This window comes from Pipistrellus hanaki (assembly GCF_964339955.1).
Source record: "Pipistrellus hanaki genome assembly, chromosome: 6".
NCBI classification, from domain to species: domain Eukaryota; kingdom Metazoa; phylum Chordata; class Mammalia; order Chiroptera; family Vespertilionidae; genus Pipistrellus; species Pipistrellus hanaki.
Window position 1 is genome coordinate 17,817,920 of NC_140508.1, and position 25,803 is coordinate 17,843,722.

Here is a 25,803-nt window from a genome sequence, read left to right on the forward strand (position 1 = left end):
TGATGATCTCTACAGGCTTGGACTTTCTCCAACTGAGAAGCCCCTACCAACAGTTTTACAGAAATAAAGTCTTAAGGTTGCATCAGGCCTGACTTTTGGGAAGGCAGACCAGCTGGTAATGGCAGGCTCTTCATCCGTCTGTCGTGTTGTGGACCAGTGGGGCACTTGAATTTGGAAGCCACGGTGCTGTGGCTGTATTACATCCCACCAGATGGCAATGTTCTTTATCTTTAGAAAGAAGCTGCCAGTGTTGGCCCAGCTCTCGCTTGTCTGCTCATTGTCCAGAAACCAATATCTACCAGTTTTTGGCATCAAATTTAAGTGAATAAAACCCACTCTTCCTACTACCCATAAAAATGGGCACTTGCCAATTGTTTTTTAGAGCATTGCACAGCTCTTGGGCTCCCTCTACTGATATTGGATTAACAAGTAGATTCATTAACAAATATAAATTCTTCCCAGAAGGTTTCAGAGTCTTGCATAATCAAAATAAACAGTGCAAGAAGAGAGCCAGAGGAGGCTGGTTGCATGGAGCTATCTGGCTTCTGTCGCCTGGTGCTGCAGAGCCTGGAAATAGACCCATGAAAAGGACTAGTCCGTGCTTGGGGGAGGGGGGGGGGTAGGTCAGAGATAGGTACGTAGGTCTTGTGTTTCTCTGGGGGCAGTGAACAGTTCTTGGTTGTCCCAGAGAAAAGCAGACATCCTGGAAAAACAAAGCTTTAATGCGTTTGGTTGCTCCTATACGTGGCTTTCCTCTGTTTTAACCCTAAGTTCAGCTTCCTTTCAGTGTCTGAACTTAGACCATGGCCCAGTACCCTGAATTATAAGTAAAGGACCACACAAATTTCATGGTTTTGAGGTCTGATAACTTGTATCGGTTGTCTTTAAATGGAGTTTTTATTTGGATAGCATAAGTAACGTAGCATTCTTCTGGTGAAATCCCGTCTCACATGTAGAATCTTCCTACATACAACTTCTTGGTTGGGGTGAACCAGAACTTTGGTTCATGGCTCCAGTTAAAGGGTTATACAGACACTGGTACACTGACAGTGAGTCTTGTTTCGGGTAAGGAATTGGTTGATATTGCCAGGTAAGATGACACAGGCTGAATTTTGGTCAGTTGCTTCTTAGAAGGAGTGAAATTTTAGCTAATTAAACTTTTGGAAAAGATGCTGTTATTGTCATGTGGACGGAAAGTTTCACGACTACTTGTATTTGAGGAAGCGTGGAGTCTGGTGAGGAATGTCAAAGTGAGGTTTACACGCAGAACCACATGGTGAGTCCTGTAGTGGGGGTACCCGGGCAGTATGGGAGGGGGAGGAGGGAACAGGTGTGCAATTAACATGGAGGAGTAACCAGCGGGAGGCAGACAGCAGGTGCCAAGTGGACTAGGGTTGCTGAAGACTAACAGGAGCGCAAGAGCCCCTTGTGTGGGGTCAGTCTGTGGGGTGCGATCATGGAGAGCCTTGTATACACTGTGAGGAGCAGGGCTTGACTGCACAATGCTGGAAGACTTCAGATCTTTGTTTTAAAGGGGCCTCTTTGGGGCCAGATGGAGGATAGATATGAGGGTGGTAAGAAAAGGGGGACAGTGACCAGTTAGGAGATTATTAGAACAACCAAGGCAAAAGATGTTGCTACACCAAAGCTGCAGTTCTAGGGAGAGAAGGTGGTGTGAGCTTCCAGGGCCTTGGCTTGTCTCTGGAGATTAAAGTGAACTGTAACAGTTTAGAATGAGCCAGGAGGGTACTCATTCTCTAGAGCGATGTCATTTGTAGTAATGCTAGGTGAGATTATCAGGCGGTCAGTACTCATCTGTGGTTTTCTACTTCATGTCATACATGTTTTGATTCTCTAAAAGACCAGCAGGTTATTTTTGTACTTCGTTGATTAATTCACCTTTATATTTGGTGATAGAAGCCATTAAATAGTTATCATTTTATTTTGGACAGTTGTGTATTTATCCATTAAAAAAATAATAGAGTTGGAATCCTTACGTTTCCTTTTATTTTCCTTTAGAGTGTGTGTGTGTGCATTCACACTGACTTCTACACCCCTCAAAAGTAAACCCATTCCATGTATCTCCTGGGTCTCTTTCCTCAGTATGCCCATCCCTGAATTCCAAATAACTTTAGCAGTTCTCAACCATTCCTGTGGCTTTTCCTCACTCCTCCTCTTCATTTAGATTAACAAACAAAATGCTATATAGAATCTAAAAAGAAAAACCTATTCTTGGAGTAGAATATTAGTATTAGCAAGTATAGGAAATTATTATGTAAATGCACATTATCTTACAGTACAATTTTTGTGGGGGGAAAAGTGTATGTAAACCTACGTTTTTAGAATCAGTTGATTTAAGTGGTAAAATTATTTTTAAAAAATTAAAAAAAAATACATCTCTATGCGTTTTGTGTTAATACCCACAGAACTGGAAGAAGGTCAGCAGTCAGAAAATGCACCTGCAGTCGAGTCTGGCCACTTGGTGGCAGAGCAGCCGCCACGGTTCCTGCGGAGCAGCAGCACGCCAGATGTCACTGAGCCACTGTGCTCGGAGTCCGCTCAGGGTACGGAGCCTCAGTCACTGACACGGAATTGTAGACTGACTGGGAAGGAGCTGCATGCCGCAGTGCTTTCTACATGTATTCTAACTTTATTTCAAGGGATTTACTTTTTAAGTTTTTATTGCAAGGCAGTGATTTCTGGCCTAAAAATATTTTCACTATTTAAAAAATATATTTTTATTGACTTTAGAGAGTTAGGAAGAGGGAGAGAAAGATAGAAACAAAAATGATGAGAATTATTGATTTTGCATACCCCATACTGGACACTGAGCCTGCAACTCAGGCATGTGCCCTTACCGGGAATTGAACTTTGGCCTCCTGGTTCATTGTCAGTGTTCAACCAGAGCCACACCAGTGGAGCTTCATTATCTATTTTAATATATTTAAGCTATATTTACATATGTCCAGTTTTCCCCGAGGGTGGCACGTTTGAGAATGAGAAAGATATCCAGAGTGGCCGGAGTAGGCATGAAGCCAAGAATGTTACCCTCCAAGGCCAGGGAGAGCAGCAAGTTAGTAGAAGGCAGGACACGATTGGGCGGATGTGGGAAAAGGTCACGAGGAGGCCACAGAAGTTGACAGAGTGGAAAACTGCCCAGACCTGTGAAAAATTTTATTATCAGCTTATAGACTTGACTGATGTTGAAAATAACTCATAACAGCATTAATTTACACAGTTTCTCCAACAACTTTCAGCAACAACAGGGTGTGGAAAGCAAAGAGGCAGATGGTCAGACCTGTAAACAATAAATAATGTATGGAGTTTACAGTGAAAGAGCATGTGTAGATTGTGTCTGGTATCAGTGAACATATTTATCCTTTAGTTTAATTTCATATATTATATTAAGAGACAAACCAACCGTATTTGTCTACAAGTTATCTCACAGTTCTTATTGTCAGGGTCATGCTAACCTCATCAGATAGTAGGGAAGTATTGCCATAACTGCCACGGTATTTTGAATTTAATGAAAAAAGGTCTGCTGTTTGCATCTATAGGTGCTTATGGCATACAAATGGTTAAAACCTCTGAAAATAAGAAAGCACAATAAAAATAATTTGAAAAATATATTATCTGAAGATTTCCTATTCTCTGAAAGGTTTGTGTATGATGGTTGTGATCCCCTCCATTCCCTCACTTATGTATTTTGGTAGAACCAACAACTGCTTGGAGTTTTCTGTAGGAAGGTTTTAAAATACCATTCACATTTTTAAATAATAAGACTATACAGATTTCTCTTTCCTTTTTTGATTTTGAAAAGTTTTTTTTTTCTAAGAATTTGATCAACTCATGTATTTCCCCCCCCCTAAATTTATTGGTCCCAGATTACTTACAAAATTATCTTCTGATCTTTGTAATGCTCGCAGGTGTTGTGGTGATAGTCCCTTTTTAGTGACTTATTCTGGATATTTGTTCTTTCTCTCACCAGTCTTTATTCTCAAAAGGTACCCAGCCACCTTCCTGGTTTCTTCTTCCTGTCAGCTCACCTGGCTAACTCAGGCAGCTTTTCTCTGAGATCTCCTCCCCAAGGCTAGAACAGGTCTCCTGGCCCTTGCCTGTGCTATCATATTGTGCTAAGTGGACCCATTGGCCACAGTGAGTGGCATTCAGCCATTTCTTTTAAAAGTTCTCTATGGACTTGATCCATAGGCTAATAGTTTGCCATACCTATGCCTCCTTTTTTATGTATTTTAGAGTATCTAAATTTAATAGTTGCTTATATATAAAAATATTTTACCAGTTTTACTGTCTGAAATATTCCTTCTCTTGATTTTTTCCCCACCAAATCTCTAGGTCAAAAGGTAGAAAATGTACAGAATTTGAGTTCTTCTGAGTTGAAGCCTATTCAAGAGAATAAAGGACATGTGAAAAAAGAATATGAAGAAATAACAGTAAGATATTTTTTCAGCCAAATTTGTCATTAGAAATAAACATGCAAATTATTGTCACAATAAATACATTTATTAATGGTAGTAATAGTTTTCTTTTTTAAAAAGTTTTTCATTTAGACAAGTCATAAGCCCATGCAACTTCAAAATCGTTTGAAGTCTTACTTTCTGTATAAAATTATAGTCACATCACAAAAATAGAAAACATGAAGCAGAATTCACCAGATGGTATTTATCTGGCACTCTTGATTTTTTAATCACATATCCTTGCTTTTCAGACATACATTCAGATTCCTTGTTCTTGACATCATTTTAGGTAGTAGCCTCCACCTGGCATGAGTTGCTAGATAAGTCATCTTTTACAAAGACCTGTTATGGTTTTTTTTTTTCTTAAGAATATGTGAAAGCATTTAAAAAAAACCAAAACCAATATAAAGTATTAAAAAAATTGAAAAGTAACCTATTACTCATTTATGCAGATAACTCTTATTTATTCTTTTTTTTTTTTTTTAATGTGGTATATTCATAGGAAACTCAAACATCAGAGAAGGGTACAAAATAAAAAGAGAAAAACACTTTCTTGCTTAGAAGATAACCAGTGTAAAATGTCTTTTATCTTTATATTTAAAAAGGTCATATAATAGCTTATATATCTGTATTCTGTAGGTATATATGTATATTTCAATAATCACAGAAACACCTACAAAACAACTACTCAGCTTAAAATCTAGAACATTTCCAATGGAACTGCTTTGGAATGTAAATTCCTTCCTTGTCCCCTCAGAGAGAGCAGCATTTTCTTAGCTTTGTCACACCCTTGCTTTATGGACCCTCTCTCTCTCTCTCTCTCTCTCTCTCTCTCTCTCTCTATATATATATATATATATATATATATATATATTATATATACACACACACACACACACACACATGTATATATATACACACACACACATATATATATACACACACACACACACATACTTTAGTTTTTTTATTTTTAAACATTTTTTTAATAAATCTTTATTGTTCATATTATTACAAATGTTCCTCATTTCCCCCCCTCCATTGCTCCCCTCCACCAGGTTCCCACCACACCTTCTGCCCTTTCCCCACCCCCCATTGTCTTCACCCATAGGTGCACAGTTTATGTTCAGTCTCTTCCCACACCCCCCTCTCCCCTTTTCCCCAAGAATGGTCAGTTCACTCCCCTTCCATACCCCTGATTCTATTATATTCACCAGTTAATATTGTTCATCAGATTTTTTTCCTTTAATTCCCTTGGTTTTTAGATTCACTTGTTGATAGTTATGTATTTAGTTTTTATCTTTATTTACTTTCTCTTCCGAAAGAACCCCCTTCAGCAATTCATATAATTCTGGTTTGGCGGTGATGAACTCCTTTAGCTTTTTTTTTGGCGGTGATGAACTCCTTTAGCTTTTTTTTTATTATTATTAGTGAAGCCCTTTATCTGGCCTTCGATTCTGAGTGATAGCTTTGCTGGGTAGATTATTTTTGGCTGTAGGTTCTTGCTATTCATCACCTTGAATATTTCTTGCCATTCCCGTCTGGCCTGCATGGTTTCTGTTGAGAAATCAGCTGACAATTGTATGGGTGCTCCTTTATAGGTAACTACCTGCTTTTATCTTGCTTCTTTTAATATTCTCTCTTTGTCTTTTGCTCTTGGAATTTTAATTATGATGTGTCTTGGTGTGGTCTTCTTTGGATTTCTTTTGTTTGGAGTTCTGTGCGCTTCCTGGACTTCTAAGTCTATTTCTTTCACCAGGTGGGGGAAGTTTTCTGTCACTATTTCGTTCAGTATGTTTTCAATATCTTGCTGTCTCTCATCTTCTGGGACCTCCATAATTCTGATGTTGGTTCGCTTGAAGTTGTTCCAGAGGTTTCTTACATTATCTTCAACTTTCTGGATTCTCTTGTCTTTTTGCTTCTGCGGAGGAGTGTCTTCTGGCTCTTTATGTTCCAAATCTTTTACTTGATTCTTGTGATCTTCGATTCTGTTTTTAGGACTCTGTATAATATTTTTTATTTCAGACAATGTATTCTTTATTTCTTGTTGATCTTATTATTTCTTGTTGATCTCTTATTAGTTCTTGTTGATCCCTTTTCATCTCCTCATAGGTCTTATCGACCTTTTCTAGGAAATTCTTAAAAAACCTTATAAGCGTGGTTTTGAACTCTATGTCCAGTCTCTTCTTTTCTTCCATTTCTTTTGTTTGTGATCTATTTCCTTGTCTCACATTTTCACAGCTTCCCTGAGTTGGTAGGGTGGCTTTATTGTGCTAAGATGTCCTATATGGTTCAGTGAATCAGCCTTCCAGTTACCTGAGGTTGACAGTCTTGGTATAGTCCTGTGTGGGCTGTGTGTGCAGTCTTGTTGTTAAGCTTTGCTTGTTGTTAGTATCACTGGGAAGCGTTTATCTCCAAGCCAATTGGCTATGAGGATCAGAAGTGTCTCAGCTAGGAGGGTTTATGTATTCCGCTTGAATGGGGCAGAGTCTCGGGGTGGCACAGGCAAGCTTTGTTGAATCCCGCACAATTGGTTGCAGGCGCGCACACCTCTTTGTTATAGGCGCAGACAAGCTTTAGATTCCTGTCTGCCCCTCCCTAGGAGAGTCCTATTGGCAGCGAACGAGGAAGCTAGCCACTGGAAGGGCCTCTGTGCTCTGCTTGGATGGGGCGGAGTCTCGGGTGTGCAGACAAGCTTTATTCAGCCCCTCCCTACAAGGGTCTGGTTTCTGAGTCCCGCAGTAATGGCCGCTAGCTTCACACACCTCTGAGAGATCTCTGACCACTGCCTGACAGTCTGGCCTCTCCCTGTCTGGGGCCGTCTATCAGTGCAATAGGGTGGTTCTGTTTTCCTCCCGAACAAGAAAGCCAGCCGCGCATTAGCTGTCCGCCCTCTCTGCGCGCAGGGAGTAAGCCAGTAGCAAACTCAGTCTTCCCTCTCCACGCTCCGCAAGCAAACCGGCAGCAAACTCTGTGGTCGCCTTTTCGTGCACACAGTTCTCTGTGCCTTCACAGTTCCTGAGGTTCAGCACGCCTTCTTTCTCCTTCCCAGATGGTAAAGTCTCCTCTCAGCCAGCCATCCGGTGCTTCAGGGTGATGTTTCCCCTGTTTTTCAGTTCTAAATTCAAATTTGTTGTGGTAGGCTGCATTCGGGTGTCTACCCTATGCTGCCATCTTGGTTTCTCCTATTTTTTAAACATTTTAAAACTGATATTATTGCTTTATTTACTCAATATGTATTTCCTTTTTTAAATGCATTTTTATTAATTTCAGAGAGGGAGAGGGAGAAAGAGGTAGAAACATCAATGATGAGAGAGAATCATTGATTGGCTGCCTCTGGCACACCCTACACTCTGGGATCTAGCCTGCAACCTTGGCATGTGCCCTGACTGGGAATCCAACAGGATCTCCTGGTACATAGGTCAACACTCAACCACTGAGCCATGACATCTGGGCTCAGTTACTTATTTCTAAGATTAATCTACATTGTGGTGACATGGAGCTGTAGTTTATTAAGATTTCTCTGCTGTATGATATTTTACTGTGAATAAACCACAATTTATTTCTATTGTTGGTGAACATTTAGATTATTTCATTTTTTTTAAATGAAAGCTGCAGCTATACATATTCTTGTATGTGTTTTAAGATCTACATGTTAAACTTTTTCTCTATGATGGCTTTCTAGGAATAGAATTCATGAGTCATAGAGCAGAAGAATGTTCTCTTTTTACAAGATAATGTTTTTTCCAAAGTGGTTACACCACATATATTTCTGACAGCAATGTGTAAAGAGTTGCCATTCATCCACATTCTTGTCAACACTTGCTTTGTCAGATTTAAAATTTTTATGAGTCAACTGTGGAAATGGGATCTTATTTTTGTATTTTTCAGTTTACTAATAAATATGAAATATTTCCATATGTTCATTGATCATGTGTGTTTTATCTATGATGTCCTTACTATTTTCCTATTGACTTGTCCTTTTCTCTTTAGTTTGTCCTAATTCTTTATATAGTCTTAATACTGATCCTTTTTTTTTTGGCTATTCCTGGCAAATATCTTCTTTCAAGGTGCAACTTATATTTACTTTCTCTATGGTGACTTTTGATGAACAGAAGTTCTTAATTTCGGTATTCTTTTTAAAAATATATATTTTATTGATTTTATTTATTTACTTATTTTTTTACAGAGAAGAAGGGAGAGGGATAGAGCGTTAGAAATATTGATGAGAGAGAAACATCGATTAGCTGCCTCCTGCACACCCCCCACTGGGGATGTGCCCGCAATCAAGGTACATGCCCTTGGCCAGAATCAAACCTGGGACCTTTCAGTCCACAGGCCGATGCTCTATCCACTGAGTCAAACCAGTCAGGGCAATTTCAGTATTCTTGATTATCAAACAATTTAATGATTAGGCTTTATGAAAAATTATAATACCAATCCACGGGAATGAAAATACTACCTTATATTACTGTTTCAGTTTTTCTCTGTGCATTTAAGTTTTTCTTCTGTCTGAAATTGGTTTTATGTAGGGAGTGAGGTAGGGATCTAAATTCCTCCCTCTACTCACCCTGAGAGGATAATTACTTGTCTCAGGTCCCATTTATTGAATCAATTTTTAAAAATGTTGATCTGAAATGCCATCTCTCTCTCTCATATATTTTCATATATGCTGTTTCTCAGATGTGTGAAGCTTATTTTGGTAGTGTTGTTTTTTTTTATCCTCACCAAGGATATGTTTTTATTAATTTTGAGAGAGAGAGAGAGAGAGAGAGAGAGAGAGAGAGAGAGAAAGAGAGAGAAACATCAATGTGAGAGAGAAGCATTAAATGGTTGCCTCCCACACCCTACCTGGGGATTGAACCTGCAATCTAGGTATGTGCCCTGACCAGGAATAAAACTTGCAACCTTTTGGTATACAGGATAACACTCTAACCTACTGAGCCACTTGGCCAGGGCTATTTTAGTATTTCTTATCTTAATTCTGGTTACTTTATTTCTCTGCACAGTACTATAACTTCTTATTTACTGTAGTTCTCCACTTCTTTCTCCTTGCCATCTCCCTTCTTATGGAAGCTATTTTTCTACTATTTTTTGTCTTTCATTCTTACTATTAAGAAGTGATCTATTCATCCTAGTTGTTGTTTCTTAGTCTTTGTCCTTGTCCTTCAATTTTACTACAGTATATTTCCATTAAGTTTTGTAGTTTGACAAGTATGCCTTTTGCTTCTGAAGGTTCAGGTTAGCCTTTTTAAGTGTGTCTGTAATTTCTAATATATGATCCTCAGCTTTTATTCCTTTAAATTGATCACGTATTATAATTCTAAATTCTTTATCTGATTATCTGAAATCCTTGGGAGGGTGTCTTAGTCTGATATTTGCTGTTTCTGAGATTCTTGTGCATGGTGATATATTTCCTTTGGTGTTTGGTGATCTTTGATTGAGTTTCAAGATGGCTGATCTTAATCTGCAGAAAACCTGGGTGTCTGAGGTGATGGAGTGTCACCAGGACAGCATTTGTATTTGTTTCTTCCAGGAACCAGGGAGTGTATTTAACCCTAGAGCTTTGGTTCTTTTGCCACTGGCAGTGGTAATGATAGATTTGCCCTCCAGGTAGTCCCGTTTCACTGCCCTGGTTTCGTTTGCTTTGGGGAAGGAGGAGGTGGATCATTTGGAGGTATATTTACTTCCTTTCAATCCCAAATTACAACCCATATTTTTATGTAGAATCTAGTTCTATAGCTATGGACATTTCATTTCTCAGTCAGAAGCAGGAAATATCTGGGTATATTTTCATTATCACATTAGATATATGTCATCTTCCTTTAAGGCTGTGTAATATTTTTTTATATATGTGGTTCTTCTAAATATTTTATTTATGGCCTTCACCTGTTTCTTGGCTTAATAATTATTCTGTCTTTTAATTGTACATGTTAGTCTTTACTTCTCATTTGTTTGTTTAATGTTTATTCTTTAGTTCATTGAATCCAGGGTTTTTAATACACTCTACATTGGAGGACCTTAAATTTATATCTTCATTCCAAGCTTTATCCTCTGTCTCATAACCCTGGATTTTCATTGCCTATGTACAGGATAGTCTCTTTGGATGCTCAGCTCAAAAGTGAAAATTAAAATATCAGAAACTATCTTTTGCTCATCATCCTACTTTTCTTCCTTGCTTTGTCATCATTGTTCTCATGATCTCCTGGAGTCATCCTTTTGTGATTTAATTTAACCCCTCTGCTGTTTGTTTTTTTTAATTTATCTTTTTATCTTACCCCCCCTCTTTTTTTATTTTTTTTTATTATTTTTTTTTAACCATCAAAGGCCTTATATGCTTATTCCTAAACTATCGTAACAGTTTCATGATATTTTTCTTCTTAACCCTAATGTATCCCGCAGATACTAAACTTTTCTTTCTGGTTATGTTTTTAATCACAATTGTATGTCTATATTGGTTTGAAATTCCTAAACCTGATAGTGAAGGCCCACTTGCAGCTGCCTCTTTTAGAAAGTGGTCTACATTTTCTTGTTATCTTTTTCTTCTTCACCTGCCTGCCCTGCTTGGCCTGCTATAATCAGGTTCTGTCCCTGCACATACAACTTGCTGATTGCCACTCAGTGCTTCCTGCCTTGAATCCCCTCCTGCCTTCTCTCTGTCACTTCAAGTCAGTTGCCTTCTTGAACAGCTGTCCTGTAACTGTGAGCCAATTAAGGTAACAATATTCTGCATACCTTATAGAGAGAGTTTATTTGTGTATTTTGCTTATGTACCTTGTAATTTGTTTTGTGTAACTTGTGTGTGTTTTGTCTCTCCATGCAAGTCATAAATTTTAGAGGATGCAGGTTGCCTCCAAGTGTTTTTTTAATGCTCTGTGTGTAATACATGGTCCAGTGTTGAATGCTGCTCAGGAAGATGTTTCACCGCTACAAGGAAGGCACTGAGTAAACTTTAGGAAAGTCTCCTTGGTGGAGTCCATGCCTTTCCTGCCAGGACACTCACTATCTGAGGGTAACCTGGGCCTTCTGGAAAATTGCATTCACTATATATGTGTGCTTGAGCAGAGGAACAAATAGAACTTCAAAATAAATCATTTCTATATAATTTGACATTTCTTCTCAGTAGATCAGTTCAATTGAATGTCAATTGACAAAGTAGAAGCCATAAATTTCAGACATTGAATAATTTATATGTCAAGTATAGTAAATTGTGAACACATCCGTCAAATGGAAAATAGCATTCAATTTTGTAATTATTATCATTTGTTTCTTTTCCTTTAGAAATGTGGACTAGAAACTTAACATCTTATAAAAATCAAAACTTTCCTTTAACTAACTCAGTTTTTCTTTTTGTCTGAAGATCTTAGTTCGAAGAAGCAGCAGCTCCACTGAATTGGATTTAAAAGAGGATTTGCAGCAGATGCAAGGGAAATGTAGGGAAAGACAGAAGAGTAAGTTCCAAGAAGCACAGTCTGTGCTCATCCAGGTTCAGAGTTGATGTATTTTGTTTTCTTTGTGCTTCTCACTTGAATTATATCATCTGAAGAGACACAGGTGTGAAATGGGAAAATTTTATTCCTGGAATTTCAGGATCGATGGGCACTTAGTTCATACGTACAATCTGAACAGTTCCAGTCACTTACCTGAACCTTAGAGGCCCGTCTTTCCACCCCTGGGCCCTTTCCTAGGTGAGAGCCACAACCAACGCTAATGCTAAGTGAGCAGACAGACCATGAAGGAAAGTGATCTTCCCTAGAAAGTTCCCACCAGCGTGGAACAAAATGTTTCAAAAGTACATTGCAGTCAATAGTATAAGTATTTAAAAAAAATGTGATTGGAATCCTGAGACATTATAATGTAACTGTAAAATGTGGCCCTCATACTCTGCTTTCCCAAGGGCAGGTTTGGGACCACCTCCTTTGCGGAGCAGCATCATAGACAACTTGAGTCCAGGGTGGTTCTGGTGGGGTGTGCAGGAGCTTCTCTTGGCTCCTCCTTCAGATCCTGTTGGCTTAAGAGTTCTGTGGCAATGAAGTAAGAGGCCTAATATGTTGGTGACTGGGACAACTTTCAGTTTTTTGCAAGTGAAGGAAGAACAGCAGATTAGCAGCAGCAAAGCTGGGCACTGTCAGCACAGATACAAAAAAAGAGCTGAAAGAGTGAGCAGACAAAAAGGGTGGACACACAAAATTATTATGAGGTAGACAGGAGACTAGGAGAAGTAAACTGTTTAGGTCTGTTTTGTGTTAGACAAAATAGCCCTATTAGGCTTAATAGCCTTTGAAAAAGCATCATTGTATTATGACAGATTACAACTTTTTATTATATAAAGGAGAGACGTTCTATTGGAGACAATATTTGTATCATAGTAGAACACCTCATCCCCAGTGCTCTAACCCAGCCTGGGTTGAGGTCTAGACTCAGACTCAATATATAAAGCATCACTAGACTTTTCTAGCCAGCAGAATAAACTTGCATTTATATAGACCAATCCCCACCCCATTTTCTTACTCCCACCCCCCATTTTGTAGTTAAATAAGTTTCAGTAGAAAATTGAAGGACTTGATGTACATCTTTTGAGCATATGGTATATGCATTGAAGCACCTTGAAAGGAATGCTCTTTGGGTGATCCATACTGGAGCTTGTAATGAGTATTAATGCTCAGCACTTGGAAGCTATGTTTGGGTGAGCAAGGGCCCAAACCAGCCCCTTTGAGCCCCTGTGCCCTGCATGATTCCTGCTGGGTCCCCTGTTTAGTTACTTATGTGGGTGTAGTTGTGACTATTAGTTATCTCAGACTTTGGTTCTTCCTTATGCTAGGTGACAGTGTCAGCAGTGACACGGCTCTGGGCTATAACAATGAGGCCGAGTTGTCCATGAGCTCATGGCAGACCTGTGAGGAAGATGCAGACCTGAACACTCCCACAGATGTGGCTGACTCCGATGCCCGCCATTGGTTACAACTGAGTCCCGCCGATGCTTCAAACTTAACAGGTAAGTAACCGTGTCTTTGGAAAGCAGGTAACAATGCTAATAGCTGGGAAATCCCGCAGTTTCCAGTTGTAAGAAATTTAGGGATCCTTATAGGGGTGTCGAACTCAATCAGAGAAGGAAGGGGCCAAAATCTAAAATCCAGCCTAAATCGCGGGCCGAATGGTTTACTGAACAGTCATAAACTGACAATGTCATAAACTGACAGCGGAGTGCAGTGATGACAGCGCGGTGCGGGCCACATTGCAAGGCCTGGCGGGCTGGATTTGGCCCACGGGCCTTGTGTTTGACACATGTGCTTTAGCACAATGTTAAGTGGGGGGGGGGGGGGGAACGCGCCGCCTCCAACCAAATTGGTTGTGACAGCCCAATCACCTGTTTATAATCAATGGTGAGTTCTGAGATGTGTTTGGAGAGGGATTGAAATAGTGGCCAGGTAATGGGAAGATGCATGCCATGCCCACAGTCACAGCCAGCATAGGAGGAGGCGAGGACAGTCATGTCAAGCTTCACTCTGGAAACAGAAGAGTGATTTTTATCTACTTTATAAAGGCCTTAAATCAGAATAAGTTTACATCTTTGACTAGCTTATTGATTAATATGTTTTTGAAATTGTACTATAAAATACTTGATACACACAATGTAAGTTGTGACATATGTGTAAGTAATAAAGTAAGCACCAGTGAGCCCAGTATACAACTTAAGAAATAGCAGCATCCAAACCAGTACGATTCTCCAGAGGGTCTCCTCAAGTCCCTTCCCTCTCCTGTCTTCCAGTGACCCAAATCAATTTTTTTTTATGATATCTTGATTTCTTTTTGGTTTTACCACAAATATTTGTGTCCTCAAACAATCAAATATATCCTATTTTAAAGTTTTAAGAAGGATTTTATACTCTGTATCTTTCACACCTTTTGCCCCAGTATTTTATTTCTGAGATTCATACAGTGGCTACAGAACCAAACTTTCTGAGACTGCATCCAGGCTCTGCTAAGGAATTGCTGGGTGGCTTTGAGCAAGTTACCTAATTTCGCTCTCCTTCAACTTTTTTCTTGTAAAATAGGGATAGTAATGGTCCTTACTACAGGGTTGCTGGAGGAAAGGATGAGTGAAAATAAAAGTCTGTAGGGCAAGAATAGTGTGCATGGAAGCGCTCTGCAGTTTTAGCTATTCATGTGCACACATACATACATATATTTGTACATGCGTATGCAAAACTCGGAAAGTTCAGCTCTCTCACATGTGTGATGGGGCTGATGAGACTGGAGAAAACAAACAGGAGTTGGGTGTTAATTTGTTTTGCTTTGTTTTTGTAAGTATTAGGAGAGACTAATGTTCTGAGGAACTCAGTGTGGAAAATGCTGACCACAGCCAAGTCTTTCCTGGTCTACTGTTCTCATGTTTGCACGCAGATAAACTTTCACGAAAACAACAAACTATACAGCACATGTTGAGTGAAAATTGTTATTAAAATGTTAAAAATGATTTTAATATAAATAAAGTCTAAAGTATTACTTTAAATAGCTTGTGTGTTTTTTAACCAAGGAAACATTGGTTTCTATTAATCATAACATAAAATTTAACCAAAGCCTTTGATATTTTGGATATTCCTGATGGAATAACATTAAAACTTTATAAAATTTACATGGAAAAATGTTTTTGGATAAAACCTTTTATTTATAAGATAGATATGACCAAGAAGTATGTTCTTAATGTGTATTTAATGTGTGTATATTTTGAGAATAGGAATAATAAAAGAAAAACAGACCAGTTAGTTATAAGTGAATAGTGTATTGCTTTATAATGCTATAGTGCTGTCCTTTAAAGATAGTGGACATTTTTGGTGTGTGTATTCAAATCTGCCAATGGTAGAAGCAATGAGAAAATGGTTGGCAAAATCATAGGCTTTAGTTGTATCAATTATTGGGTGGCAATTTGTACTTCTCAAATTTGTGTTTCTTTTTAAATTCATTTAAAATTATTTCTATATAGTTGTGTGTGCATATATATATGTATATATAATGATTTTTAATAATAATACTTTAAACTTATATGGAATTTAACAGTTTACAAATAACTTTTTGTTTCTCTATGGTAAGCAGGCCATGTCTTACAAATTCTGTTTTAGAGGTGGGATAACTGAGTTCCATGGAAATCTTGTTAGCTGGACAGTAAGTGCCAGAGTTGGAACTGGATTTTAAAGTGTTTTGACTCCATATACAGTGCTGTCTACTCCCTTCCACTCCATTGGTGTTAAAATTACAACAGCAAAACCCTTTAAACTACTTGAGAATCATTAATACATTGATGCAATAAATGGCTTCTTTGGGCCTAATATACAGACTACCAAGGGGGAACTCATGGTGGCACTATTGAAGGCAAGACTGAGTCTTTAAGAAGTTGAATTTATTTAATAAGAACTAGTTTTAATCATTTTTATTGAAAAGAAAGAAAATTGGGTGATTACTTCTTTTGTCTATTCTTTGGATAGTTCTGTTTTGATCCTATTTCAGAGTATGCATGGGATAGCTCAATTTAATAAACTTATGTGAGGTAATTGTATATGATGTACTCTCTCTGTCATGATTAATTCCTCCAAATACTTAGTTCTTTGAAATACTAATATAGAGAATCAGTACACTCAGTTCAATAGTTCATCTTGTCATCTGTGAAAAGGACAAACTGTAATATGATAAGGTTTAAGGATTATCACAGTTCTGAATTTAACTTTCTGTTCTTAAGAGAAAGATTTCTTTATAAATATACAAAATAAAACTCATGTTAGCCTGACCTTTGGGCATGCAAAAAGAGTGATCAAACAATTTGAGTATATCTGTTTCTCATTGAATAATTCTACCAATTATCAAATGTTTAGAACAATAAACAACTAAAATCTTATATTCCTCATCACTGGCAACTAACAGTTTAGTTTTATATTTGCTTTCTCATTTAAATCATTTCATGTTTGATGAAAATAACAGCTAAATGTATTGTACTTTGTTTCAAAATGTACCTGGGATTTGTTTTAATTAGGTAAGGTACAGCATACAGACATGGAAATGATTATCCTGAAGGAAGAAGTTTATACTCACTGGTCCCTAGGTGCTGGAGCATGGCCTGCTGTGCAGGTGGGCCACACAGGGAAGACCAGAGTTAGGAGACAGTAGGAAAGAGAACAAACCTGGGCAACAGCTTTTATTGTCATTTCCATGGGAAAAGCAAGGCAAGACAGGGTAAGCAGAGTTAGGGTTGACTAGTTGGAACAATTTCAGCCGACCTGGAGCGTACCAGTAGATGCCGTCCCTAGTTGCCGAGTACCTGCCCTGAAACGTCTGTGGCCGGTGTATGTGTGTGGCGGGAGTGGTTATAGGCTTGATGTGGAAGAGCCTGGTTAAGGAGGTATGAGCTTTGGATTTGTAGTTTGTACAAGAAAGGAACTCTTCCTGGTGAGTTGTTAGCTATCTCTAGGAATTAGTAACCCCGGGAAGGGCAGTCCCTTCCTGGTCTGGAGATGCCGGGTACCAGAGCATCTGTTGATACCGCATCTGTTTTGTTCTGTTGAGGTTATTATTTTGAGGAATATTTATGACTCTATAGTAAAGAATCAGTGTTGCTGCTCGCCTCATCTCCTATTTAGCCAATACACTCGCAAACTAGAAATATGATTTTGATGCTTTAAGAAATAAAAACATGAATAAGTCAGAGTCAAAACTGGCTTACCAAGAGGACAGAAGACATTTATCCTAATAGTGGCAAATAATGTGATAAGTGCTATGAGATTCATTTAAAGAAAGTTTTAATCACAGGGATAAAGAAATAGACTATAGAATATAAAGTACATAACTGAATCCACACAGGCATGGAATCATGATATTATGGAAGAGGTGACACATTCCAGATTTGGCAAGGAAAGGATTTACTGTTTAACAAATGCCTGTGGGATAAGTATTTAGCCATATGGAAAGAAAGGAAATAGAATCTCTGCCTTACAACATGCCCATAGTCAATTCCAGATGGATAAAATAGTTCAATATAAAAAATAAATTTTAAAAACTTTTGCAAGAAAATATCTTCTAAAACATGTCTTAAGGCCTTGGGGTGGGGAAGGTTTTCTTAAATGAGATGTTTAACCCTAAAGGGTAAAGGCCAGCTTTGGTGCTCTTTCCTTTCCAGGCTCCTGTCAGGTCAGGAATGTGTTTTAAGATGAAGTTTAAGAAATGGTGTCCAACATTTTGGTTTAGTGGGGAGGAGTCAGTAGTCTCCCCTCACTGGACTATAAGCTGGGGGCGAGGGTGTCATTGTTTGTGCTCACTGCTGGCTCTTGGCTTCTAGAATTGTATATGACAGGAGAGGAACATTAATAAATACTCAAATCAATGAATAAATAAGCTTTAAGTCCAGGCTATTGTTTTATTTAGTTAAAATAGAAATTAAATTTTAACCTTTTTTCAATAGTAAAAAATAAGTGTGATTCAGTTTCAAATTCTTTTTTGTTTAGTATATTTATCATAGCCCTGCCTCCAAATAGTGCTTTAGAAAACCTTTTACCACTTCTGCTTTTAATTACAGCTGTGCATGTGGATTATACTCACTGTTACCTGCCACCAATGCTGTTTTTGCAGAAATGGTTTGTTTGTCAGCATTGTCTTCCATTAGACACATTTTTGGCATTTTCACCAGGCTTTGAAATCTGCTCTGATTATTTGCTCACCTTCTGAAATCTTTAAAACGAACAATATGTCCCTGGAAGCAGAAGAGGAAGGAGGGGAGAGTCAGGCTGCAGAGCTGGCCACAGAGCACTGGCCAACCTGCTTCCTCTCCAGTTTGAATCTTCAAAAGCCAGGCCTGAGTTTTCTGGTCCCAGAACTAAGGTGTTTCAATTGAACCTTTGGATTTGTTACTTCAGGTTAAATCAAAAGGGAGATTTATTTCCAGCATTCCCGCTATGTTTCTTCAACATTCTTACAAACCCTACATAAAATTGCAGCTATGTGAAGTCATTTTGTCATAAGTACCCATTTTACCAATTACCAAGACTTATTTTACGACTAAAATCCTTTGCATATTTGCAACGTTTTAAATGTTATATTGCTTTGTTAAAATCATGCATGTTTGGAGAAAGATGATATATTGTATTTATTTGCAAGAGTTCCCAGTTTAATAAAAAAAATTTTAATGCCCTTATTGCATTTAATAATAATGAAATTCAAAGGTACTAGGCTACCACACTAGCTTGCTGATGAAAGAGAAAATAAAACTAAATATTTGGCATTTTTAGGGTGAGCATGAAATTTTCTGAAATCTCTCAAATCCCCATTTTTAATTAAGTGCTGCTTCAGTGAGGAACTATCTACATGTAAAATGTCAGCATCTGTTCTGTTACAGCACAAGTGCAATAATTTTGGGATAAAACATTTAAACTCATTAAAAAATTTTGTCACAGCGATATTGACCAATGATTTTATTTTTTGACCATTGATTTTAAATACTTGTAAAGAACTCAACATTTTTTGGCAATGTGATGGGGATATTACCTAGGATTTTATCACTGAAGTATGCATTTGTCAGAGAGCCCAGTAGCATTGAAACGTTTTCTACATGGGGCCCTGAGGATATATTAGTTGGCAGGTAGCAAGGAAGTGTAGGTGATGAGATACCTGGCCTTTTTCACTTGGTGTTATTCCAGCAAAGCTCCAGTGTGATTGGAATGCTGGGGCTAATCTCTGTTTCGGATGGCTGCATTTGGGGGGTTGGGGTAGGAGATGAAACACTATAAATCATCTAATTCCCTTATTGTTTTTTACCCCTTAGAGGATTAAAGACATAATTTTCTCTATGAGAAAAATAAATGCCATATTATGTTGTATATGGGGTCTTGTATTGATTTATAAGCATTCATTAAAGCTGCATACCTTCTTAGATACTTGGTATTGCATTTACTTCATAGGGTAAACATTAGTAAGATGAGGCTCTTCAGAGAACCCAGAGGCCCGAACCTACAGGCCCATAATCAGACTTTTGTTCTCTATACCTCCTGTCTTTCAGTCAGAGTGTTTAGGAATTCCATCTTGAATTTGATCTGCACATTTTATTGTATCTCTTCAGTAAATTATGTGATACTTATGTGGGAAATTTAGATATCTTGGGATATTTCAGCATCCTATATAATAAAAGGCTAATATGCAAATTGTCCCTTCGACCAGGGGGTGAGGCCAGCTGGCCAACCTCTAGCAACCTCTGCCCCCAGCCACCCTGGCCTCATCAACCCAATCGGGGCAGGCCAGCCAGACTCCACCCGTGCATGAATTTGGCAGGCCTCTAGTCTACACTAATAAAAGAGAAAGATGCAAATTGACTGTGCCTCCTCCACAATGCCCACCAGCCAATCTGGAGTGAGTATGCAAATTAACCCAGCAAAGATGGTGGGTTAATTTGCATATGCAGGCACGGAGCGAAGACTGAAAGCTCTGGCCCATGTGAAGACTGAAGATGACTGAAGTCTGAAGAGGCTTGACTTCTCTGCTGTGGCCCAAGTGAAGGCCTGGGTCCCAGGTGCCAGAGGAAAACTGGTTCCGGCAGCCAGGGGAAGGAAGGCCTATTGCATGAATCTTTGTGCAACAGCCCTCTGGTCTAATATAATAAGATATTAGCAGCTATCCTGAGTGCAGGGGAGTATGCAGAACATTGTTCGATCTGCCACAACTCCTTGTCAGATTCACTTCTTCCTGCTCCCTGTTTATTCTTGTCATTCTTCTACCTAAAGTTCCTCACATCCACCAATTGCTCTTCAGTTTCTTTGATGAGGCCTTAAAAGCACTAACAATATATGTAATCAAAATGACACTCAGAGGGAGTTCATAATTGCCTAGAAATCAGTTTTTCCTAATTTATGTGGGAAATGTGTGAAAAATAGAACTTTTTAAATAAGTATGTTATTAAGAAATGGTGTAAGAAAATAAAGAAAAAGGGATTACTGTGGAGATAGGACTGACTTTTTGAACTCCCTCCAAAGATTCAAAAGAGAAGCGAAGCAAAGAAGATAGTAATTAAATAAATACATTGATAGATCAAAGAAAGAAAAGTAGAACAGTGGTTTAGCTATGTGTGTATGTCACATAAACTAAAAGCAGAAACCATTAGTGACAGCAATGATTCTGAATTTATATGAGCTTTACAGTGGAAAATTTTAAAAACTCAAAAATTGACGAGTTAAGAAAAAATATTACAGAAGACTTACTACAATTAATAGAAATATTTTTATATATAGTGAATGGAAATATTATATATAAGTATACAAAACTGTGAACTTTATTAAAATATACAGGTGATTTTTAAAAGCACATGGAACAACTAGATCTTTAATCAAGTCTCAATAAATGTTATGATTTGAAACTATACCACATTCTATGAGTGTGATGAAATACAGAACAAAAGGATAAACAAAATTACATTAAGAAACTAAAAACTGCAATTTATTTATTTTTAATAATTCTTTATTGTTGAAAGTATTACATATGTCCCCCCTTTCCCCAAGTGGCCCCCCTCTCCCAGCCTCAGGCTTCAGTACCCTATAGCCTGTGTCCATAGGTTCTGCATTTATGCATCTGAGGTCTTGGATTGATTATCTCCCACCCACCTTCCCCGCCTAACCTCTGAGCTTCTGCACTCTGTTCCATGCTTCCATGTCTATGAATCTATTTTTTTCATCAGTTTATTTTGTTACTTAGATTTCACATATCAGTGCGATCATGTGATACTTGTTTTTCTCTAATTTCACTTAGCATGATACTCTCCAGGCCCCTCTATGCTGTCCCAAAGAGTAAGAGATTCTTCTTTTTTACTGCTGCATAGAATTCCGTGATACAAATGCACCACAGCTTTCTTATCCACTCATCTGCTGATGGGCACTGGGGCTGTTTCCCTATCTTCGCCATTGTACATTGCTGCTATGAACATAGGGGCACATACATTCTTTCTGATTGGTGTTTCAGTTTTCTTAGGATATATTTCTAGAAATGGGATCACTGGGTCAAATGGCTGTTCCATATTTAATTTTTTGAAGAGGCTCCATACTGTTTTCCATAATGATTGCACAAGTCTGCATTCCCACCAGTAGTGTGCTAGGATTCCCTTTTCTCCACATCCTTGCCAGCACTTGTCATTTTAAAAATTGCACTTCAGATAAATTAAGTCCAAAAGAAATTAAATTAGAAATTAGAAAACATTTCTAAGTGGACTACAATTTAAATTACATATCAAAAGCTCTAGAATGTAGCTGAAGACTTATGTGTTTCTATTAGAAGAGAAAAATATTGATCTATGTGCCCTATTCAAAATATTAGGGAATAATGGCAGAATAATATATTGAAGTTAGTCAAAAGTGCATACACATATGTGCTGGAAAGCAATAGAGAAGGCAAGAACAGTTTTTAAAAACAATACAATAGGCGAATAGGCAAGATTAATCAAGGAAAGAATATTGGGAGTGTAAAAAGGAACAGAGCTTCAAAAACTACAAAATTTAAAATATGTTAATTTGAATATATTTATAAAAATAAAGGACAATTCCTAGTTTTACTAAAGCTTCAAATAAATGAGAAACTGTTTTCTTCCAATCTGTTCCACACACTAGAAAGAAAGAATGCTCCCTAATTTCTGTTATCTAACTTGTGTTACCTTGATAATGAAATGAGACAAGGTACATATTTATTTTTTTAAATTTTATTTATTTATTACATATATTTTATTGATTTTTTACAGAGAGGAAGGGAGAGAGAGAGAGAGCTAGAAATGTCTATGAGAGAGAAACACCGACCAGCTGCCTCTTGCACACCCCCTACCGGGGATGTGCCTGCAACCAACGTACATGTCCCTGACCGGAATCGAACCTGGGACCTTTCATTCCACAGACCAATGCTCTACCACTGAGCCAAACCAGTTTCGGCTTAAATTTTATTTTAATGTTTAAAGAATTACAATAATAGTACATATGTCTCCTCTTTTTTCCCCATTGACCTTCCCCCAGCCTCCCTTAGACAAGATACATATTTCAAAAGGAAAATTTGAGTCCACCTTACTTAAAATCATATAAGCAAAAATAATAATTTGCTAATGAAATTCAAGAATATTGGGAAAGGTTCATATATCAGAGCTAAAAATGTTCATTCTAGGAACACAAATGCAAAAGAAAAAAAAATCCATCATGAGAAAAAATCAGACAAATTCAATTAAAGAACATTTTACAAAATAATCAGAACTCAAAACTGTCAATGTCATAAAAAACAATGAAAATCTGAAAAAAAAAAAAATGTCATAGCCAAGAGGAAGCTAAGGAAACATGATGATTAAACATACTAGTACTGTGATATCCTGGATGGAATCCTGGGACAGAATGAAGACATTAGGTAAAAATTAAAGCAGTCTGAATAAAGTGTGGACTTTGTAATAATGTTTTAATATAGGTTCATTAATTGTAACAACATACCATACTTAGGTAAGATGTTTAGCAATAAGGAAATTTAACATGGAGTATGGATATGGGAACTCTATACTATTTTAGAAATTTTTTGTAAATCTAAAACTGTTGTAAAAATTAAGTATTTTTTAAGAATTTACTTCAGGAAAAAGATGTAAGAAAATGTTCATCTTATTTATTTTTACTTTAGAAATTTTCATCTTAATTATTTTTCTCTCTATATATAACCTTTAAAGCATTGGTAATTTTCATGAAAGAAAAAAGGCTCTACTCAGATTGTATTTCCAGGGTTAACGTGCCCATTTTTCTCCATAGATAGCAGTGAATGCCTTGCAGACGACTGTAGCATAATCGCTGGAGGGAACCTCACTGGTTGGCACCCAGACTCTGCTGCTGTGTTATGGCGAAGAGTCTTGGGAATCCTCGGAGATGTGAATAATATCCAGTCACCCAAGATCCATGCCAAAGTTTTTGGCTATCTCTATGAACTCTGGTACAAACTAGCAAAGGTACTCTTGCTATTTTACCTTTTTACTCTAATATGGAAAAACTGACTTAGTTTCATTAAAACTGTGTTGCAATTTACCACTGAATGCATCCTGGAATAATAATTAGGTGTTGACACAAAGTATATTTGAATATCAAAGAATAAGTAGTAATACCTATAATTTGGTCATTTTATAAATATGGAAGAGTCATTTCATTTAAGGCATATATATTATATTGCTATAGGATATTAAAGAGTAAGGTATCATTTAGTAGTTTTAATTATTTTCTTTATGAAAGTGATACTGGTTTTATTGTGTAAAATTTGAAAAATGGCCCAGCTAGCGTGGCTCAGTGGTTGAGTGTCGACCTGTGAACCAGGAGGTCAGGGTTTGATTCCGTCAGGGCACATGCCTTGGTTGCAGGCTCATTTCCCAGTGTGGGGCATGCATGATGCAGCTGATTGATTTTTCTCTCTTATCAGTGATGTTTCTATCTTTCTCTTCCTCTCCCTTCCTCTCTGAATTCAATAAAAGTGTATATTTTTTTAAAAATTGAAAAATGGTCCAACTGGTTTGGCTCAGTAGATAGTGTCGGCCTGCGGACGGAAATCCACCAGGTTTGATTCTGGTCAAGGGCACATATCTTGGTTGTGGGCACATCCCCAGTAGAGGGTGTGCAGGAGGCAGCTGATCTATGTTTCTCTCTCATCGATGTTTCTAACTCTCTATCCCTCTCCCTTCCTCTCTGTAAAAAAAAAAATCAATAAAATACATTTTTTAGAAATTTTGAAAAATGTAGAAAATCAAAGTAGAAAATTGACATCACTTTCCCACAGAGATAACCAATATTAATATGTGTCTTATAGGGATAAAAAAAATCTATCAAAGTAAAATATTAGAGTACATACAATTTTCATTGGTTTTTAAAATTTTTATTTATTGATTTTAGAGAGAAAAAAAACATCAATTTATTGTTACACTTATTTATGCATTCATTGGTTGATACTTGTATGTGCCCTGTCTGGGGATTGAACCCACAACCTTGGTATATCAAGACAATGCAATAACCAGCTGAACTACTGGAACCTTTTCATTCTGGTTTTTGTTTCAGTTTATTACATGCATTTTTCCAATGTTATATATATATTTTTAAACATGATTCATGTTTATACAGTATAACTTGTTACACTTCTTATCATGTGGGAGTTTAGGACCTCTGCATTATATTCAAAGAAAAACAATGCCCTAGTTTTTATTAACTCTAAAACCACATACAATTAAGTTAGACATAAAATTCAAAATTGACAATAAATCTCACAATAAAAGAAAAATTTGTAACTATTGTAGGTTCTTACTCATAGAAATTTTATTGGAAGCAGCTAGTTGACCATGGAACAAATATTGGAATATTGTTGGCATAAACTGTATTGCCTTTCCTAATCTCTTTGTGAATTAGATACGGGATAATCTGGCAATAAGTCCGGATAACCAAACTTCTCCATCTCCTCCGGTCTTGATCCCACCACTCAGAATGTTTGCATCATGGCTATTTAAGGCAAGTGGATATGTTTTTACTCTTTTATTGTAATTTCCTCTTCCTTTCTGAAATTGAGTTTTTAAAATGTAATTTCCCAAGACTGCATGTTTCAAAGACAGTGTATCCTACATCTCCACAATCAACTCCTATGGAAAACGGAAAAGTAAAGGAAATGTTGAACTCCTATGGAAAACGGAAAAGCTGCATCTGTTGATTAAACTTTCAAACATCATCTTCCTGGCAGGCGACGACATTGCCAAATGAATACAAGGAAGGCAAGCTGCAAGCCTACAAACTGATCTGTGCCATGATGACCAGACGCCAGGACGTTCTGCCAAACTCAGACTTCCTGGTGCACTTTTACCTGGTGATGCACCTGGGATTAACCAGCGAGGATCAGGTATTCTGCAAACCCTTTACATTGGTAGTACATAGGGTTGTTCACAGGTTAAATTTGGGTTTATGAAAATACATCAGGAATGTTAAAGTTCTCAGTAGTTTCAACTTTTTTTACATGCAACCACACACTGGCCTTTCAAAAATGTAAATCAGGTTTTTATCACATTCCTTTTTCTTCTCCCCACTGACTTTGCATTGAACCAACCAAATTTGAATTTTATCCTATGGCTTGTACACTTCTCTATTATCTAACCTTTGCATTTGTTGTCAACCTCAAAAATACTATTTCAACTACTTTTAGGTTGGGATTGTACATTAGATATTGTTTGAAGAAAATGATTCTGGTCACTTAAAAATGTTTGAAAACTCACCCATAAGTTATGGGCCCTGACATTTCCTGATTAGGAGTTATTTTAATTCCTGCCACAAGGACATGT

The 25,803-nt window shown here is 37.5% G+C and overlaps 1 protein-coding gene across 6 annotated transcripts in view; it reads left to right on the top strand.

The window, feature by feature from the left end:
• The window catches only part of RALGAPA2 (Ral GTPase activating protein catalytic subunit alpha 2), a 280,255-nt gene that overhangs the window by 96,229 nt on the left and 158,223 nt on the right, over positions 1 to 25,803 (top strand). For all 6 annotated transcript variants that reach the window (XM_084887005.1, XM_084887000.1, XM_084887001.1 and 3 more), the window contains 7 exons: positions 2,427 to 2,564; positions 4,354 to 4,451; positions 11,836 to 11,926; positions 13,297 to 13,470; positions 23,258 to 23,451; positions 24,887 to 24,985; positions 25,212 to 25,367. In XM_084887005.1, the coding sequence (XP_084743131.1) occupies positions 2,427 to 2,564; positions 4,354 to 4,451; positions 11,836 to 11,926; positions 13,297 to 13,470; positions 23,258 to 23,451; positions 24,887 to 24,985; positions 25,212 to 25,367 (950 nt within the window). The remainder of the gene's footprint in view (positions 1 to 2,426; positions 2,565 to 4,353; positions 4,452 to 11,835; positions 11,927 to 13,296; positions 13,471 to 23,257; positions 23,452 to 24,886; positions 24,986 to 25,211; positions 25,368 to 25,803) is intronic.